The following is a 20,004-nucleotide window of genomic DNA, read 5'->3' as shown; positions in this document are numbered from 1 at the left end:
GCTGTGTCAGGTCTACTGGTGAAACCTTCAAAAGCATTTTTTAAATCTCCATTATTATGGTTTTATTTCTAGCATTTCTATTTGACTCTTTCTTAACAATTTTCTTCTCTGTTGGAATTCCCCATCTGTTCATGCATGTTGTCCACCTTTACTACTAGAACTCTTAACATATTAATCACAATTACTTTGCATGCCCTGTCTGATAACTCTAACATCTGAGTCATCTTGCATGGAGTTTATGTATTCATTTGTGGAGGCTTAGCAGAAAAACTTTCAGCTGGCAAAAGCAAGGTCCAGTTTCATGTCTATAGTATGCTTCAATTTGCTTACAAAATAGTGGGGATATACAGGTATGTATGTGCCTTCATATATAAGCACAGCAGATCTCTAGGAAAATGCTGGGTTTGGGGAACTAGAAGTCTTGAGTTGGAGGGAAGGAGGTTTAATTTTCAATGTATACTCTTTTGTACTGCTTGAATTTTTAAAATGTGCCCTTGGCCACACCATCAACATGGCCCCCAACTTACCAACACAGGTGAGGTAGAGCACTGCGTAGGCCAGGGGCAGAGGCTTGTGGCTGGAGTGGTAGGAAATCTGAACCTGTGGAGAGTTGGGCACAGAGTGATACCAGCAGAAGCCAAGAGCTCCTGCCCCAAAAGATAGTTCTTGGGGATCCGGTAAGGAGGGGAAGGTGGGGATCCAGTAAGGAGGGGAAGGTGGGGATCCGGTAAGGAGGGGAAGGGCCCCAGGAACCCTGCTCTTTCTTTAACCCCCTCTGTGCCATTTATTTTTCTGTGTCTTGGTTGGCACATCTGTAAAATGGGAGCTACTTGTAAGAGCTTCTCTAGAGACCTGGGTCCCAGTCTCTCCAATAACCTACTCCGTGATTTTTGACAAGCTCTTGCTCCCCTTTGGGTCTCAGTTTTGTCATTTGTAAAATAAAGGGTTTGGACTGGGCAGGGTTTAGGGACACTCTCCAAGCCAACATTCTTGTCTGTGGGACTCAGGCCTGGGCTTGAGCCTGGAACCTCTGGGCACTCTATGACCTTGGCCAAGGCCTCTCACCTCTCTGAGCCACCTCAGTTTTCTCATCTGCAAAATGGGAAAAGGTCTCTACCTCTACAGGTCTCTACCTCAGAGGCTTGCAGTGCAGCTTGGAAATGATAAATGTAAAAGACTGAGTCCATAGGAAGTGCCCAAGAAATACCAGCTACTGTTATCAGTGGGCAGATGGCATCTGGTAGGGTGGGGGGTGGTTAAATGCAGGGCTCTGGGGTCAGATGGCCTGGGCCCAGATTCTGGATCCTCCACTTTTGAATATCCCAGGAAAAGTTACTGATCTTCTCTGAGCCTCAATTTCCTCAACTGTAAAGTGGGGATAATAATAGTTCCTACCCCTTAGGACTAATTAGAGGCTGTGAAGATGAAAGGAGTCATGCATGGGGCATGTGCAGCTTGATGCCCGGCCCACAGTGAGCACCCAAGAACTGTTACAGGGTAAGGATGAAGATGGCGAGGATGATATTTGGTTGGAGGCAGACGAATCCAAGGCATCCAAGTTCCCTTTAAAGCATAACCCTCCTGTTGGGGTGTTCCCTCCTGATGTGGGTCTCTCAACTCTCTGCTTCTGATGTTTGAATTTCAGCCAGAGGGGAGGATCTTGCAGGGGCCACTCACCTCCTTAGTCCTGGGAGCCCCTAAATCCTGCAATTACTGACCCCCACGTGTCAATCACCAGCAGTAATGCTTGCCTCAAACATACAGTTACTAGGATCCTGGCCAAAGGCTGGATTGGGAGCAGGGGCATGTGGCGGGCAGGGGGAAGAGTGGGAGAGACTCTGAACTTCCTCCATCCCACCAGCCATCATGGCCAAGGAATTCAAGGCGGTGGGTACCCACACCATCCCCAGTTCAACCGGCACTAAGGTGAGGCCCCTCACAGGCTGGCCGGTCCTCTTGCACTGCCCCTGGGACTCTGTCCTGACTCTCACCAACTCTGCCACTCGCTAGATCATGTGACTTCAGGAAAGCCACGCCCCTTCTCCATCTTAGTTTTCTTGCCTGTTAAATGGGTTCATTGGGTCCTGCACCATGTGCCTCACGGAGCTCAGTGGAGAGGCTCAATTCAGATGCATAGCTGGGAACAGAGGTGGGGGTGGTGGAGGGAGACTGCCCCCAGGGGTCAGGCAGGTCTGCACTGAATTCTAGCTCTCCTGACCATTAGTATGTGGTCCAGGGACAGTTACTCTGAACCTCAGTTGTCAGTTGTCCCATCTGTGAAATGGGCATCAGTTCCCTGCCTCTCTGGGCTGCTGTGAGGGCCGGATGCAGTCATGGCTACCCAGTGCCTGGCACGTGGTCAGTGCTCCTTAAAGGGTCAGTTTCTGAAACATCGCTTCTGACATGGAGTAGATCCCACTACTCCCACCCTCCAAGTCCTGGTCCCCATCAGCCCTTGAAGTGAACATCACTTGTGCCAAGTTTAAAGGCCACCCATTTCTCCCATGTGTTAAATGTCCCCTACTCTGCAAAAAGGGTCAGGAAGAGAGTGGCTTAAGGACAGCAAGGCACCTTGGGGAAATGTCACGTAGGAAGGGGGTCTCCCCAGGCGCCAGTGTCCCTCTCCTGTCCCTGCCTTCTTCATTTCATTCAAAGTGGCAGAGATCCCCTAATCAACCCTCAGCCTACATATGGGGAAACTGAGACCCAACTCCACAGAACTGAGACAACTCCTTCTCCACGGGGTCTTGGGAAGCACGAGAAGGAGCAACACTGGCTCCTGTGGCACTCCGCAGCAATGATAGGACGCAGGGGTTCTGATTACTCCATTTTACAGATGGCAGACAGAGGCCCAGAGGGGTGATACGGCTTTCCAAGGACACATGGTATGTGTCTGTAACTTGCAGAGCTGGGATTCAAAACCAGCAGCATGGCTCCAAGGCCAGGCACTTACCCACTGTGCTGCCCTGCGCTCTAGAGAAAGAGAATGTTGGGCCCTCCTAGAGCTAGACAGCTGCCTCCCCCACAACCTCTCCCCTCCCCACCAGGGACCAGCTCACATGGCTGTCGTTGAGGTCATTGCTGGGGGAATTCATGACCACGATGATCTCCAAAGTCGCATCAAAGCGCCATCGCCTGGTGTCTGCACGCTCCCGGCCCCTCTCCATGTTGGGAGAGATGTAGATGTCCACTCCAGGCGTCCCATAGACCTCGAACATCTCTGTGCCCTCAGGCACTGACCTGGGCAGGACAGACAGCCATGGGCGGTGCTGAAGGAGGTGTGTTTTGCTCAGATGTTTGAACTCTGGCTCAAGCCCTGCTTCCTCTAGGAAGCCTTCCTTGGCCACCCAGGGCCCTCAGATCCTCACAGCAAGTTCCCAGGAGTCAAGCCTGGACCCCACACAAACATATACACAGTCGGCCAGGTGTGGTGACTCACTCCTTTAATCCTAGCACTTTGGGAAGCTGAGGCGGATAGATCACTTGAGGTCAGGCACTTTGGGAAGCCAAGGCAGGCAGATCACTTGAGGTCGAGACCAGCCTGGCCAACATGGTAAAACCCCGTCTCTACTAAAAATACAAAAAATTATCCGGGTGTAGTGGCATGTGCCTGTAATCCCAGCTACTGGGGAGGCTGAGGTAGGAGAATCGCTTGAACCCAGGAAGCAGAGGTTGCAGTGAGCCAAGATTGCACCACTGTACTCCAGCCTGGGGAACAGAGCAAGACCCTGTTTCAAAACAAAACAAAAAACATACACACAGTCTGACGTTCTAAGCCCCTGTGTTAATGTCATTAACATTTCCCTTGTGAGTTTCTTTACCACCCACCAGAATGGTGAGCTCCTCAGAAGTCAGAACCCAGCCGTGAGCTGGATAAATCCCCAGGGCAGGGCTGGGCACGAAGAGCTCGGTGAACACCAGCCAGTGGTGGGTGGAGCCCCTTACAGTTCTGAGAGCTTTAAAAAGAGCAATTCTCACCCCAGATCCCATCACATGTCTCCTTAGTGGGTGGGAAGATATCCTTGGATTCTTCCCTGGGAAGGGAATTCAATCTGGTTGAGTGCCCGCTGCATGGCAGGCACCTGGCACACACAGCTCCCTCCACTCTTACAAGCTGTAAGGTGAGCAACATCATCCCCATTTGACATATTAGCAACTGAGGCTCAAGGAGGCCTAGTGACAAGCCTGAGGTTGCATCAAATGGCAGAGCCAGGTGTGCACCAGGTCTGACTCCGAGCCCCTGCTGTTCCACAGCTCTGCAGTGTCACCCGGGAAACTTGGCCAGATTTGGTCAGACAACGAGGCACTAATTGTAGGTTTAAAATATCTGTGATGTCACCTGGCCCTGAGATTGCATTTCCCTCGTTCCTGCTAGTCTGGGGTTCCTCGTTGGAAACCAGCCTGTGCATCCTTTGACTGTGGAGTGCCCACTGTGCACTCAGGTACTGCCTGGCTGGACCGATCCACCCACTGCTCTCCGCACTGCCTCAGAGCTGTTGATCCCGCTGGGGAGCTGAGGACCAACATTGTCCAGGGGAGCCAGATAGGGCTCAGGGCCACAGGATCACAGCTTAGTGGGAACCCATGTAGGGAGAGGCCACTGTGAGTTGGAGGGCTTCCTGGAGGAAGCAGCACACACCCCCCTGGGGGATAACAGTGACTGACACTTGTTGAGCTCATGCTCTGTGCCAGCCCATTATGCAATCCTCTCAATAACCCTAGAAGGGAGGCACCATCTATTACTGTCTCTCATTATACAGATGGGAAAGCCGAGGTTAAGTAACTTGCCCAAGGTCTGTGGTGGGGCTGGGATCCAAACCCAGCCATGTGGCTCCTCAGTCCACAGTCTTGCCCACCACCTCCCCAGGAGTAGTAATAACAACAATACAATAAGACAAAAAGCCCCCAGCCTCTGCGCCCTTACCACAGCAGGCCTGGCCAAGCCTTTTTGTACATTAGCTCATCTGATCCTCACTGCAGTCCCAGCATGAGATAATCACTCCTGTTTACACATGGGGAAACGAGGCTTGGGATACGTACAGGACTCCCCGAGTTTTCACAGCTGGCCACTCCCCCCGTTTCCCATTTTCCCTCAGAGTAAGGCAGACCTCCCCAAAAACACCCTCTTCACTCTTCCACCAGCATGATTCTGATACATCTTACAGCAGCTCTTTTATAAAAAGGGAAATAAACCAAGCCCAAGCTTCTCTCCATCAGGCGGGTCCCACTTTGGTGTCCAGGTCCCTGTCAGGTGTCCTCACCAGGTGGGAGGGACAGACACACCTGTTTCTCCTCCTAAGCGGGGCTACCAGACTTAGCAAATAAAAATACAGAATGCTCAGTTGGACTTGGATTTCAAATAAACAGTCAATCATTGTTTGGAACTCCCATGAAATATTTGGGATACACTTATACTAGAAAATTACTAATTATTTATCTGAAATTCAATTTTAACTAGACATCTTTTATTTTTTCTGGCAACCCTACTCCCAAAGGCTGTAATTTCCAGGGCTGGTGGAGCCCTCTGGCCCGTTCTGCCCTGGGCAGCGCCCCACAGGGGAAATGGCAGAACCAGGTAGAGAGGCATGAAGACACAGAGACAGAGAGATAGGGACAGAGAGACTTGGAGAGACACAGCGAGATGGAGAGTCAGAGACAGGGAGTCAGAAAGACAGACACAGGAAGACAAACCCAGGTAGGAAGAGCAGCCTCTTATACCCTCGGGAACACCCTCGGCCCCACTCCTGAGGCACCTGACTTCCACCTCCCAAGTAAGCCTTTTTTTTTTTTTTTGAGACAGAGTCTCGCTCTGTCGCCCAGGCTAGAGTGCAGTGGCCAGGCTGGAGTGCAGTGGTGCAATCTCGGCTCACTGCCACCTCCACCTCCCAGGTTCAAGCAATTCTCATGCCTTAGGCTCCCAAGCAGCTGGGACAACAGAGCCCACCTCCGTGCCAGGCTAATTTTTGTATTTTCAGTAGAGACAGGGTTTCACCATATTGCCAGACTGGTCTTGAACTCCTGACCTCAAGTGATCCGTCTGCCTCAGCCTCCCAGCTGGGATTACAGGCATGAGCCACCACGCCTGGCTGAAGCCTATAAACTTTTTATGGAACTCCCTCAACCCCAAAGCTGTTCCCTGGGCCCCGAGCGTCCATGGGCAAGGGCTGAGCACCCTTGATGGTCCTTCTGGTATGAAAATCCCACTCAGTCCCCAGGCTCCAGCCCCTGGGTGTGGGGTACTTCAGCCCAGCACCCTTGCCCCTCCATGTGCCAGGCTCTGTGTGAGATGCTGGGGGATTCCTAGTGAAGACCCTCCTGTCCAGGAGGGTCCCCAGGGCCACGGTCTGAACAAGGGCTTCGCACAGAAGGTGAACAAGCTACATCTGAGGTTGGGGAAGGGAGGGTCCACAGAAGTCGAGGGCTCAGGTGATGCTGGGACCAGAGTCAAGAATTAGGTTCAAGACCAGGCTCGTTCACACATCAGCCAGCTGAGCTTGACTAAATCACTTAGTCTCTCTGGGCCCATTAACCTCACCTATAAAGTGGGATAATGACACTTGGCCAACCTCATGGGCAATCATGAAACTCAAGTGTGATAATAGATGGGAAAGGCTTGGAACACCATTGGCCCAGGACAGGGAAGAGGTTATTAAAGTAAATGAGGGTGCAGGAAACGGGTCTGGAGGTAGGATGAGACAGTGGGCTGGGCAGCTGGGGCAGGTTCCCCAGGGAAGGCACCAAGAGGAGACACAAGTGAGGGGAAGGTGTTTTCACCATGGAACCTTAAGAGGTCTAGTTTAGACTCAGGCTATAATGAGCTTGTTTTCATTTCATCCCTATGTAATGGGGAGCCAGCGACGGCTCTTGATCAGGAGGGGCAACATGATGGAACCATGGTGAGGTACTTGAGCCTGTGGTCCCTGGGGCCAGGCAACTGGGTTCAAATCCCAGTCCCACCTCTCATTAGGTGTGTGACTTTGAGTGAGTGACTGCCTCCCTCAGCCACAGCATCTACATCTATCTGGTGGGGATGAGGAGCAGATGAAAGGAACCAGTGTGGGTAAAGCACTCAGGATGAGCAAAAGTCATGCCTTCATTTCACTGCTGGGGAAACTGAGGCCCAAAAGAGGAGCAACTAGAAGGTAGGGCTGCTGACTCCCAGTCCAGTGCTCATGCCTGTCATGAAAGCTGTGTGTTAAGAAAATGAAAGGGGCAGCTGCTGGGAGGAGATCCTGCATCAGGTACGGGAGGATCTAGCTTCCCATTTCCTAGAGAACAGGGGAAGTACATGGAGCCTCACCTGGACAAAGTTCTTCCTCTCCAGGCCACCTTGAGCTGCCAGCATGGCTGAGTCACCACATGCTGGCTTCTGGGTTTTCTAGGCAGTGCTTCTGGTCTAGCCCTGGGCTCAGGGCCTTGGGCCCTCCCCTGCTGAGGCTTCCATACACAGGCCTGTCCAGGGCTCTCCCAGCCCCACACCCTCCCAGCCAGCCCGAGAACTCAACTGCTCCCATGGCACAGCCAGCCTAAGATGGTGAGTGGGAGGGTAAAACGTGGTAGGGTGGCCGACAGCATCGGTTTGCTGGGACTAAGGCTGTCTCTGGATACAGAATTTGCTGTGCTAAAACCTGCCAGGTTCCAGACAAACAGGAACAGTTGGCCTCCCTAAAAGTAGCCAACCTCAGATCCACCTTATTGAAAATGTAGATTCTTACAGTGCTGCAGGCAGGGCCCTGGAACCTCATTTTAAGCCATTCTGATGTTCACTGACATCTGAGAATCACGGCTTAGAGTAGGTTGTCTTAGAAATGCTGGAGCCTGGTCCCTCCAGTGCGTGTAGAGTTGACTCAGTGTGAGCCCATCCCCTCGTGTATCACCCTCTTCAATGGTGAGGAGGAGGATGGGGCATTGGTGATGAAGGTATCCCCCACAGCCATATGACATGTGTGCTATTATCCCCACTTTTCAGATGAGAATACTGAGCCTTGGAGACGGCAGGTGATTTGCCCAAAGTCACACAGCTAGTAAATGACAGAGCCAGGACTCACTGCCAGCTCTGTCCCCACTCCCCTGCAAACCCAAACCCACCCTCTCCCTTCATGGACTCAGGGCCTGGACTCTTCTGGGAGAACAAAACCAGATATTTCGGGAGCTGAGAAACCGATGGGAAAGGTCCCCATGGCTGAACACAGAAAGGCTGACAAGATGACCAACAAGGTCTCCACCGAGCTGGACTGTGGGAGCAGAGGAGACCAAGACCCAGGCAGCTGGGTTTCTGGGTGGCAGTTCCAGCTGCCCCTCCCCAGTCAGCAAGGATCCCAGATCCACCGACCCTGCCGGCCTCATCAACAAAACCAGGTTCAGGAAATCACAGTCCCACTGTAATCCTGGATGGCCCTGCCCCACCCCACCCCCAGAAAGTGGCAGCCACATGCACCCTTTTTCCAAATCCCCCATATTTAAAAGGGTAGAAATGCACCAGCTCCCCCAGGGCCCAGCTCTCTGCACAGGCAGGTCAGAGCTCTCACATCAAACAAAATCCGATGTTGACAGAATGGAAGCTGCTTTGTCAAATCAGCGAGGGGATTCAGAGGCCTCCATGAGTGGAACTTGAAACCCACTGTTCTATGCCAACCCCTTCAGGGTCCATATGGAGAAACTGAGGCCCAGGGTTGAGTAGAAAGTTGCTCAAGATGACATAGTGAGTGGCGACAGAACTAGGACCAGAACCCAGGGTCCTGGCTCCATTAGGCAGCCTCTGCAGAGAGAGGGTGACATGAGCTGTTTGTCCTCCCAACGAGGGCAGCGGTTCTTAGCCCCAGATGCACATTCATCCCCAGTGGATCCTGGAAAATCTAAGGTGCTGGGACCCTTCAGAGATGAGTTGAATCAGGTTTCGCAAGGTGGGGCCTGGGCATCCATTTTTTTATGGGTCCCCAGGTGATTGAAACATGCTGCCAGGGTTGAGAACCTCTGAGCTGGAGAAAAGAGGAGCTTGATGGCTCATCACCAGGTGTGGTCCCTTAGGAGACACCTGCCTGGGGTACCTTAGTGGTGGACTCTCTGCCTTCTGTCTTTTCCATGTGCTGCTACTTGAGGTCATTCTCAGGCACGGGAGCTGTGCACCTGCTTAGGTCGAGGTGGCCCCCTCTTAGGGGTGTCTGGGCTGCCATGAGAACAGACTCAGCTGCCCTCCAGGCTGCTATGTGTGCTGGGCCCCTCTGCAGCCATGTAGATGGGACCTGACCCTTCTGGGACCTTCTGACTGTGGGGCCTACACAGATGTGCATCTGAGAATACCTGGAGCTCTGGGGTCCTTAGAGCCAAGTGTGCCAGCACAGAAGTGCCACAAGCCCCACCAGGACCTCCAATCCAGGTGAGTCTCAGCACCTCTGTGACTCAGTTTCCTCTTCACCAATAGTCAGAGATCCTTCGTTTGAACTGGGAGATCTGGTTTCTAGTTTTAGCTCTGTCCCTAACTCGCTATGTAACTCGCTATGGCCTCAGTTTCCCCAAGTGAAAAATGAAGGGGTGGGTAAGACTCCAGAGATGTCTCACTGAACCAGCCTGGGGACTGCTCTCCAAGGCCACCTGTGATGAATCCCAAAGGTGACCAGCTTCATGGGCCCCTCAGCCTCAGGCGCAGCCACAACCCAACAGACTCCAGGAAGCATCTCCACATGTTGCGGGAGAGCCCAGTGGGAGTGGGTCCAGTCCATCCTTACTACTGGAGACCAATGACAGAGGCCCTGAGGATGGCCCTCTCCACCAGAGGTTGTCCTGGGATTTTGATTTTGCCCATTAAGAAGGAAACCAGGCCAGACATGGTGGCTCTCACCTGTAATCCCAGCACTTTGGGAGGCTCAGGCAGGCGGATCACTTGAGCCCAGGGGTTCAAGACCAGCCTGGGCAACATGGCAAAACCCCATCTCTACAAAAAATACAAAAATTAGTCAGGGATGGTGGTGCACGCTTGTAGTCCCAGCTACTTGGGAGGCTGAGGCGGGAGGATCGCTTGAGCCTGGGGAGGTCCAGGCTGCAGTGAGCCAAGATTGCACCACTATGTTCTAACCTGGGCAACAGAATGAGCCCCTGTCTCCAGAAAAAGAAAGAAAGAAAGAAAGAAAGCAGCTTTCTTCCTGCACCAAGGCTTTGTGCTAAGGTTTGCGCTGATGCTTGAACCTTGAGAAAGAGCTGTGTGGAACCAAGCAAACCACCTGGGCTGTGGAACTTGATGGGATCTGGGTTCAAGCCCTACAGCCCAGTGGGATAGCACTTGTCAGACCACCATCCCTCTGAGCCTGCCTCCAGTTGCATGGAGGAGTTAATGAGCCACCAGACGCCCAGTGCATGGCTCAGTGCACCAGGGTACCCTTCCTTCCCTTTCCCCATTCTAAGACTCACTGCTCAGGAAAGAAAAGCCCCCATATCATGCCTGGGTCATCTTCAACTCATGGAAAGGCAAGAAGATAAAGTTGAATCCACTGCCACAGATAGAGAGGCCCAACAGACTTGCTTGTCCTCGTCCTTCAAGGCTTTGATTGGTGCCCCTCCTCCAGGAAGCCTGCCCTGACTCAGCTATGCTAATTTATCTTTTTTCAACTCCTTCTCCCAATATGGTCCAGAGGCTGCTCCCCAGACATCTTGCATATGGCAGGTTTGGGGATGCTTGAGGCTGTCCACAGGCCCAGGACAAAGCCTTAAACCGATGATGATGATAATGGTGACAGCTAACATAACTGAATGTTCACCACAAATCAGTATTAGTTACATGCTTTGCACACACAATCTCATTCAATCCCCCCAACTGCCCTTTGAAATAAGGCCAAACTGGGTTACATCCTGGCTCTGCCACTCACTGGCTGTGTGACCTTGGGAAAGTTGTTTAACCTCTCTGTGCCTCTGTTTTCTCATCTATAAGATGATGATGATGACAGTACCCACTTTAGAATTGTGTGAGAATTAGTTAACATATGGAAAGTGCTTAGGACCAGCACTGCTGGGGAGTGGCATTAAGTGTCATTGCTGGTATTATTATCATCCCCAGGCGACAGGTGAGGAAACAGAGACTCAGAGAAGTTAAAGGAGTTTCCCACAGTCGGAGAGCTGGGAAGTTGCAGAGCCAGGACTGAGCCACCACACCTACTGCCCTTTCTCTTGTTGGCCCGCAGGCTGAGCACCCAGGATTGTTACATCATAGCACCTCCAAGCCAGGAGGGACCTCAGAGCTAACTCAGTCCAGCTCCCTTTCCCAGAAAGGAGTCCTTTCTCCAGCACCCCTGTAAGAAGGTTGTCCGGCCTCTGCTGGCCTCTCAGAGGGGAGGGGCTGCTTCTGCACCCTTGTGTGTGTCCCCAGAGCCTGTGCTCATCCTTCAAGGCTTTGACTGGTACACACACTAGACTCAAAAGAAATACTTGAAGAATGTGTGAATGAACGAACTAGGAGCTCTCCACTCCCACCCCTGGGGGGTTCGGCCATCAGGGCCCAATAATCCCTCATTTGAAGGTATCAGAGCTTCCATCCCCCACCCTGTGACTGTCCCACCCACGGCCTTCTCTGCAAACCTCCAGTGTGGCTCAGGTGACTCCAGGAAGCTATGGCCTTTGTCTCTTATCACCCCAATCCATCCTCTATCCTCTAAGGAAGCTCTGCTGAGGAGGAGCCAGCCCCAGGCTTCCTGGGGCAGGTCAAACCGGAGACACATCTGCCCAACAGGCACGAGGTAGCAGGGGCAGGTGCGTCACCCCATGGCACGCAGCCCAGTCACCCCATGGCAGGCAGACAGTGGTGCCAAGTGGCAGCTACCCCTCCTTCCTCATTACCCCTGTGGCATAGCCTCCGTGGCTTCCCCTTCCTTCAAGAACCACTGAATTCCCTTCCTCCTCCTCACTGCCCATCCACCCACCCAATACCAGGATTTATTTCCTGGTCTGGCTCTGCTCCAGACTTGGTTCCCTCCCATGACCAGCTCCTCACCCCTCTCATCCAATGTCCTGGAACAACCCCATCGCTGCTCCCAAGTTTACCCCGATTTTTCGAGTCTTAGTCTCGGAGACTCGTTCTTAATGGGTGGGCTATTTTGCTCCCCACCCCAGGGCACATTTGGCAATGTCTGGGGACATTTTTGGTTGTCACAACTCGGGAGTGTGCTGCTGGTATCTAGCAAGGAGGCCCGGAATGCTGCTCTCCATCCTACAGTGCACAGGGTGGCCCCCATGACAAAGAGGTACCATGACAGTAGTGCTGAGGTTGAGAAACCTGGCCCGAGGAGAGGGCTGGGAGACTTGGGAGGCGGGAGCTGTCCCACAGTTCTGCACCCTCCTCTCCCAATATCCCGATTACCTCAAAGCCAGGTACCTGGAGACTCCCCAAAAGCCTAAGAAGCCAGCTCCCTGGTGGTCCCCAGAGCCCAGCTCCTAAAACCCTACCTTAACCCTCTTTTCTTCCTAAGAGAGAGAAGACAGGGCCTTACTTCCCTCCACCACGGACCTTAAATGCGTGACCTGGCACACAGTAGGGACATAATGCATGGCCATTGAGTGTCTGGAGGAAATCAGGTTGGAAATCTCTATTTTCCAAGTATCAGAGCAGCTAAAACCATAAGACTCTTGAGTAAGACCACAAGCTTGTTTAAACCTTGGCTTTGCCACTTAGTAACTGCGTGACTTGAGCAAATGGCTTGCCCTCTCTGCCTCGGTTTTCTCATTTGTCTGATGAGATGATGCTAATAATAAACTTAGTTCACAGGGTTGTTGTAAGGGTTAAATTCAAGATTAAAGTTCGAAAGTTAACTCAAGAGGCTTGTGAAGCTCTTAGAACAGTGCCCGACACATGGTAAGTGCTATGTATTAACCCCTATTTTTTAAAAATGATTCACGCTCTGTTTCTAGGCTCATAGGCTCAGGATGGGGCTGAGGATATCTGCCTGTTCCTATTCTTGCGTGCCCCAGACAGATCCTCACCCTAACCTGCAGGATCCCTTGGACACAGAAAAGTGCCATCTCTTCGTAGTACCAGCCCCCTCCAAGCCCCTGGTCTGGAGCTCAGCCACTGAAGCCTCTTCTACCCCGCTCAGCCTCCCAAACTTCAAATTCCCTGACTGAGGTCTTCAGGAAACTCAGCTGACCAAGAGGAGGACCCAGGCTTCCCTGATTGGCTGCTGTTCCGAGGCCAAGGCTGGGGAGTGGGCCCTGAAGAAGCCCTGCCTGGCCTGGAGGGAGGAAGGTCCAAGGGAGGAAGGTTCAAGGGCGTAAGCACCAAGGGCCTGCAAACCACTAGACTTCTGACTCTTACCCATAAATGTCCACGACGGTCTCCACGCCAGCCACACACACCGCGCTGGTGGGATGCTCCAGGGACACACGCACGATTCTCTGCAGCGACATGCTGGTCTTGGACTTAGTTGTGGCCGCCAACCCCAACACTGCCCCCGAGGCCCCTTAGGATGAGGTTTAAAAGCCCCTGGCCCCACCCCTCCAGCCCAGGGTGCCGATTCATTGGCTCCAGTCATGAAAGCCCAGCCCCTTCCCAAAACTGAGAGCTCAGGATAGGCTGGAAGGGACCCAGTATTTGTATATGAACCTGTTGTCCCGACCCGGGCACCCAGGAAGTTAATTTCTTGGGAAGCAAGTCCTCACAGGTACCTGGCTAGGCACCAGGAACTGTTGGGGGCAGGTGCTGTTGAAGGGGTGCAGAGATATATGATACCGGTCTCGGACGCTTCTTTCCCCCTCACCTCCATTTTCTGCATTTTCAGAGACAAGATAATTTAATGGGGAGCTTTCTTACTCTGCTGGGGAGCTGGTGAAAATGCGGATTCCCAGGTCTGTTGTCCACTCTGATCCAGCAGGTTAGGGGTGCAGCCTGGCCTCTGGATTTTTTTTTTTTTTTTTTTTTTTTTTTTTTGAGACGGAGTTTCACTCTTGTTGCCCAGGCTGGAGTGCAATGGTGCGATCTCAGCTCACCGCAACCTTCGCCTCCTGGCTTCAAGTGATTCTCCTGCCTCAGCTTCCTGAGTAGCTGGGATTACAGACGTGTGCCACCACTCTCAGCTAATTTTGTATTTTTAGTAGAGATGGGGTTTTTCCATGTTGGTCAGGCTGGTTTCGAACTCCAGACCTCAGGTGGTCCACCTGCCTCGGCCTCCCAAAGTGCTGGGATTACAGGGCATGAGCCACCGCACCCGGCCCTCTCCTCTGGAGTTTTTAATAAGCTCCCCAACGCATTTTGATGTCCTTTGAGAAACACCAGCTTTTTTTTTTTTTTGGCATGGATTTTAGAGCCAGGCCTGGGTTTCAGCCCTGCCTCAGCCACTTCCTGGATGGGTGACCTTGGGCAAGTTTCTTAATTGTTCGCGCCTCACTTCTCTCATCTGAAAAATGGTTGCTGTGAGGCCTCATGGGCAGCGTTGGTAGAGCTCTGGAATGGAGCCTGGCGTTACTGTATTACTGTTGTTGTCATTAGATCTCAAAAACCTCTGAAAGGGGTAAATGATGAGGGCGAGAACTCTCTCCAGCCAGGGAGAGCTTGACATGTCAGAGTAGGAAGGCTCAGTCGTCAGGCGGGAAAACTGAAGTCAGAGGGGGCATTTGGGCTCCTGGAAGAGCAGGAGCAAGGGCTCTGGGGAGAGAAGTCTTGGGTTCAGATGCAGACTCCACGGTGTACCCACAATAGGGCCTTGGGTGCCAGTGTCCCCCCCTCTTGGAGACTCGGTTTCCTCATCTGTAGAAAATGCAGCTAATCACTGGCGCTGGCGGAGATAATAGTGAAGACGCACCCTGCCTGGGGGAGGTTCAGGAGGTACTGAATACAGGTTTCCTCCCTTCTCCCTGGCAGTGCTGACAGCCTGAGGCAGGATGGGCTCCAGGACCCGCTCCCCAGCACCTCCAGCTGGGACATCTGCACCAGTTCGAGGACCTCAGCAGGACCCTAAGATTGTCATTTCCATATCTCAGTTTCTGGAAAGGATGTTCTTTTCAAGGAGAGCTGCTGGGCTGCTAAGAGGCAGCTTCACTGTTTTCAGCTGTGGAACGGCTTGATGGCTGTGTCAGCCCTGGGTGAGAGTTAGCGCTCAGGAGGAAGCCTTAGTCTCCCGAGCCTGCTTGTGAGCACAGATGGGGAATAGATGCAGAAAGTAGGGGCTTTCCCTGGGGTGCTGGCCCACTACCTGCCTCCTTCTCAGAGAACTGTATGTGCCTTTGGAAGGAGACTCATGCCTTCACTTCTCCCCCGTTAATACCAACTTTTAGAAACAGGTTTGTGGTTAACTCAGACTAAAGTGTCAATGACTAACAGGCAGCAACTTTTTGCCCTCTTAATCCACAACAAAAGCTAAAATAAAGTGAGTATCAAAGGGTATAATTTGAGGCAGCAGTACATGTGTAGGATGAGAGGGTGACATTTTTAGGCATCCAAAATCAGACCACTGAAGCCGGGTAACTTAGAAGCTTCGGAGGCAAAAATGGAAGGGAATTGGGCCAGGCACAGTAGCTCACACCTGTAATCCCAGCACTTTGGGAGGCCAAGATGGGAGGATAGCTTGAGCCCAGGAGTTTGAGACCAGCCTGGGTAACACAGCAAAACCCCAGCTCTGTAAAAAATAAATTAGCACTTTGCTGGGCATGGTGGCCTGTGCCTGTATTCCCAGCTACTCAGGAGGCTGAGGTGGGAGGATCACTTGAGCACAAGAATTCAAGGCTGTAATGAGCTGTGATCGCACCACTGCACTCCAGCCTGGGTGACAGAGCAAGACTCAACCTCAAACAAAACAAAACTAAACAAAAACCAGAAAGGGAACTGTAGTGGCCTGTGGCCCTGGGAACTAGCCCTGCTGGGGAACTCTCACCTCTATTAATAGGACCCAGGCTGCCTCCCCGACCTGTCCTCCCTGAGAGATGGAGGAGATGCTGAAGGAAGAGAGGAGAGAGGAAGAGGCAGGACCCATCCCTCCCCCGATCTGATCTCCATCTCAGCAGGGCCATCAGCCCCAGAGCAAGAGGCATGTGCCAGTCATCCTGCTGAATCAGCCTGCCTGGCACTGGCCATGGCACTGTGAGGCTCTCCCAGCTGAGCAGGGTCTGCCTGTGGCAGCAGAAGTTGAGCCAAGCAGCTGCATAGTGGGTGGAACTGGAAGCAGGCTTCTCCGCTTTCCTCCCCTCCTCCCCAACCCAACAAACAGGCTGGGGAGACAGCCCTGTAAGAAATGCATGTCGACATTTTTATTGATCAGAAAGGAGATGACTGGTTACCCAGAACATTCTCAGAGCCAACACCAGGGCCCCTCGATGGCCCAGCAGCAACTCCAGAGCTTCTCATACCCAGGGTGGCCCTGACCCCCAGCCCTATCTCTGCAATGCCCACTCCCCTCCTACCCACAGCTCTTTCTTGGGGGAATCCCAACCCCAGCTCACACCCCCGGCCCGTTCAGAGCCTCCTTCTCCTTCTTGACTCAGTGCAGCCTGGGGTATGATCCTGAGCAGAGGGTGCTCAGGTTAAAGCAGGAGCTTGCAAATGCGGTTCTGTAGAACCTTCCAGAAGGGGATTTTCAGGTTCCTGCTCATCCACTTAACCATAGCACTGCTTAACCATAGCAGTTCCAGGCTAGCTTTTGTTGCTTAAAAGAGTGACAGTAGTTGGCTCAGTGTGAGGTCTCCCCAGGGGCCACCAGAAACCTAGATGGGCAGAGGCTCTAGGGCTGACTGCCCTGCAATGACCACACTGGGGGTGGGGGAAGAGGGTAGGCTGGCTTTCTCCTGCCCGTGCCCTGCAGCCCAGCTGAACCAGACTGCCTGTGCCTGTCTCAGTGACCGCACTCAGGCCTATGAACCTCCCGTGGCAGCTGTCTTCCCTACTGTGGGAGGGAACACGGGCCTCCCACAGCGGTTTATTCAGGGGTGAAACCCATGCTATGTGCAGGGTCCCTGGGTTGCCGAGAGAGACCGGGTAAGCCTTCCCCTCCCACTGCCTGCAGAATGAAGGGGAATAATTAAAGACTATTAAAGGAAATTAAACTCCACCTTCAGAGAGAACCTAATTTCCTCCCAACACACACACCCTCTTCTAACATCTGGGCCCCCACCCCTGCTACATCTGGAAGCGCCAGCTCCCTTCAAATCCAGAGTTCAAAATCCCAGCCCAGGAGCCATGGACACCTCTAGGCCCCCAAATCCATCATCACACACTCTGCCATCCTGACCTCGTCCCCTCCTGCCCCATCTTCCTTCGTGTGTCCTCAGGCCTCACATTGGCCTCTCAGCATTTCTGAGGAGGGAGAAGTCGGCTCTGGTAATTAAAGTCTTTCCAGAAAGGTAACAATCACTCTTCTGAGGTTGGAGGCAGTTATTAAAATTTTGTTGTCTTTTTTTTTTTTCTATTGAAATCGGCCCTTGGACACTGGGTTTTTCTGTCCTTGTTTGTCCACACACAGCTGAAGAGTGCTGGATGGGGGTGGAGGTAAGTGTCACAGCCTTGGACCCCCTTTGGGAGAAGAAATCTGGATGGGGCAGAGGATGTTTCTGATCTCCTTTCCTAGCTTTCCAAGAGCAGAGGCAGCCTGGTGCCTGGCACACCAGACCCCGGGTCCTCTGGGCCCCATTCCTGGTGCAGACACAAAGTTATTGTCCTTGTTCCCCAGGGAGGCATCAGAATGAAGGGGGAGCAATTCAAAGTGGGGCCCATCTCCCTAGGCCACCCACAGCCATTCTCGAACATGCTAACATTGTTGGTCCGGAGCCTCTGGGGGCTGTGGGTGGGGAAGAGGCGAGGGAAGAATGATGTACGTTCTTCTCGGGTTGGGTAGGCCAGTCCAGAGGCGAGGGTGGGTGGTATCCATCCCTGTGTCATGGTGCCCACGGGGGCCAGGATGTTTGCAAAGTGCCAAGGCTCCCCCAAGAGAATGGAGGCCAGGTGGTTGTTCCTTGCCCTCACCCTGGCGGGGTTCCCCAGCAAGAGGGCAGAGAGAATGGCGGGTGGGGGCAGGCTCAGGGCACCATGTTCCACCATTTGAAGGGAGAGGGTTTCCTGCGCACGTTGGTGCCACAGTGGATCTCGCCCTGCAGCTCGTGGTAGGACGAGTAGTCATCAATGAAGATGCAGTGCAGGCCCAGAGGCTCCAGCAGGGACTGCACCTTCTCCTCCAGGCAGCAGCGGCCATTGATGATGGGCCCGTAGGGCTTGGGGATGCCCAGGTACTTGTCTAAGACCACCATGTTAACCTGCAAGAGAGAAAAGGCAAGAGGGAGGCTGTCTGGCTGCAAGCACTGTGCTTCTGGCACCCCTTCCTTGCCAGAATAAGACAGGCCCTGCGGAATGGGTTGGCCTTCGCTAGAGCCCACAAAGGGCTCTAGGACTGGGGTTTGCTCAAGAGTTAGGGTCTATGAAAGCAGAGGAGAAACAGATTCAGGGTTGGAAATAAGGTTGAACAACAGCCAGGGCTACCAGCAATTTTGTACATTAAAAAAAAAAAAAAAAGAACCACTTCTCCAACACTTTCTTCCATCTATGAGAAAACTGTCATATTATAGCAACTTTGTTAGAACAAGAGATTTTCGTGTCATCTGCCAGAAACTTGTACAACAAATATACACATCTAGAAGGTCTGTGGTGTGAATGTCTTCCAAAGTGTGGTGTGCTTTTGCAGTATACAGCTTGCTTAACTGTCTGTCTTGGCAGCCCTGATCATTGTTAGCATTTATTGAGCATTTTCTATGTGCCAGGTATATTATCACTAAATCTCACAGCCTGCCTCTGAAGCTGTGGCTCAGACAGGTTAAGTCACATAATCATACAGCCAGAGAATGATGAGACTGACATTTGGACTTGGATCTGACCGATGCCAAAACCCATGCTCTTTGTATCTGGCCACCTGCGGGACTGAGGAGTTGGGGGAAGAGGCTGAAAGCCTTTGGGGAGACTTGAGTTTAACTCTGGGGGCACCCCTCCTTCCCTTGGTTGTGGACCTGGCTTGGGGCCCTAATCCTAGGGATGGGAATTCTCCCCCATGCAGTGGTATGGGGGTTTCTTAGAGGAAATATCTGCCCAGGTTGATGGCAAGAGGTCAAAAAGGGCAACCCTTGGTGTTCAAAGGGGACTCCGGACCTTCTCTCTAGAGGGCAGCTCTGGGCTGTCTTGGGTTCTTGGTGAGCCTGTCCTGGACTCTGCCCTCAAATTCTCCATGCTCTGCCCCCAACCCTCAAGTCCGCCCCACCCTCATCCATGTCAGGGACCAACATAAAGCTGGAAGGTCCCATGAGGTCAGTCCCCTGGCCTTGACCCTGAACTACCTCTTTGCCTACTAATGGGCCAGAACATGCTGGGGTGGGAGTGGGGGTGGGGCATGTAGGGGGCAAAAGGCAGAAAGAGGAGAAAAGAGCCAGGACCAGGACCAGGACCAGGGCCAGGGTCAGAGCCAGCCGGGCATCTGCTTCCTCCTAAATGAGGAGTCATGGGATTGGGGGCTGGTCCCAACTCCGCCACTCGCTCACTGTGTGACCTCAGACACATGACCCACGCTGCTTCTAAGCCTCAGTTTCCCCATCTGACAAACCAAGGGTTTAACTGGGTGTTCCCTATGGGACTCTCCAGTGAAGACAAGCTGGGCTCCTTCAGCAGAGCCTGGAATGAAGCTAGGGAATCCCCACAGGATGGCCCACAGGCAGGGGGCTTCCAGCAGACAGAGGCCAGGCCACAGTCACACACGCTCCAGCCTAGGCCCTCCCCGCACCTTCAGCCAGAACCAGAGCTTAGTAGTCCCTTAGAGCTCTGCTGTCCACCACAGTAGCCACTGCCACATGCAGTTGTTTAAATTAAAATTAAACTTACATAAAGTTACAATTTCTGTTCTTCATCGACACTAGCCACATTTCAGGTGGTAGCTGAGTGGCTACTGGACTGTATTGTGCAGATATGGAACATTGTCATCAGCACAGAATGTTCTAACAGACAATACTGCCTGACTTCAAGCAGTGGTTCTCAATCAGGGATGATTTTGTCCACTAAGGCATTTT

At 52.7% G+C, this 20,004-nt stretch overlaps 2 protein-coding genes across 3 annotated transcripts in view; both read right to left on the bottom strand.

Annotated features, from left to right (window-relative positions):
• The window catches only part of PADI3 (peptidyl arginine deiminase 3), a 37,984-nt gene extending 24,564 nt beyond the window's left edge, over window positions 1-13,420 (bottom strand). For both annotated transcript variants that reach the window (XM_010373029.2, XM_030912930.1), the window contains exons 1-3: window positions 13,295-13,420; window positions 3,060-3,240; window positions 528-600 (exon numbers count right to left, since the gene is read on the bottom strand). In XM_010373029.2, the coding sequence (XP_010371331.1) occupies window positions 528-600; window positions 3,060-3,240; window positions 13,295-13,386 (346 nt within the window). In that variant the 5' untranslated portion in view covers window positions 13,387-13,420. The remainder of the gene's footprint in view (window positions 1-527; window positions 601-3,059; window positions 3,241-13,294) is intronic.
• A 2,776-nt stretch (window positions 13,421-16,196) lies between these two features.
• The window catches only part of PADI1 (peptidyl arginine deiminase 1), a 31,912-nt gene continuing 28,104 nt past the window's right edge, over window positions 16,197-20,004 (bottom strand). Inside the window, exon 16 of the mRNA XM_010373028.1 lies at window positions 16,197-18,213. Within this exon, the coding sequence (XP_010371330.1) occupies window positions 17,980-18,213 (234 nt within the window). The 3' untranslated portion in view covers window positions 16,197-17,979. The remainder of the gene's footprint in view (window positions 18,214-20,004) is intronic.

The sequence above is a fragment of the Rhinopithecus roxellana genome, chromosome 12 (assembly GCF_007565055.1).
Source record: "Rhinopithecus roxellana isolate Shanxi Qingling chromosome 12, ASM756505v1, whole genome shotgun sequence".
NCBI lineage: Eukaryota > Metazoa > Chordata > Mammalia > Primates > Cercopithecidae > Rhinopithecus > Rhinopithecus roxellana.
This window is presented reverse-complemented; position numbering and strand designations above follow the sequence as displayed.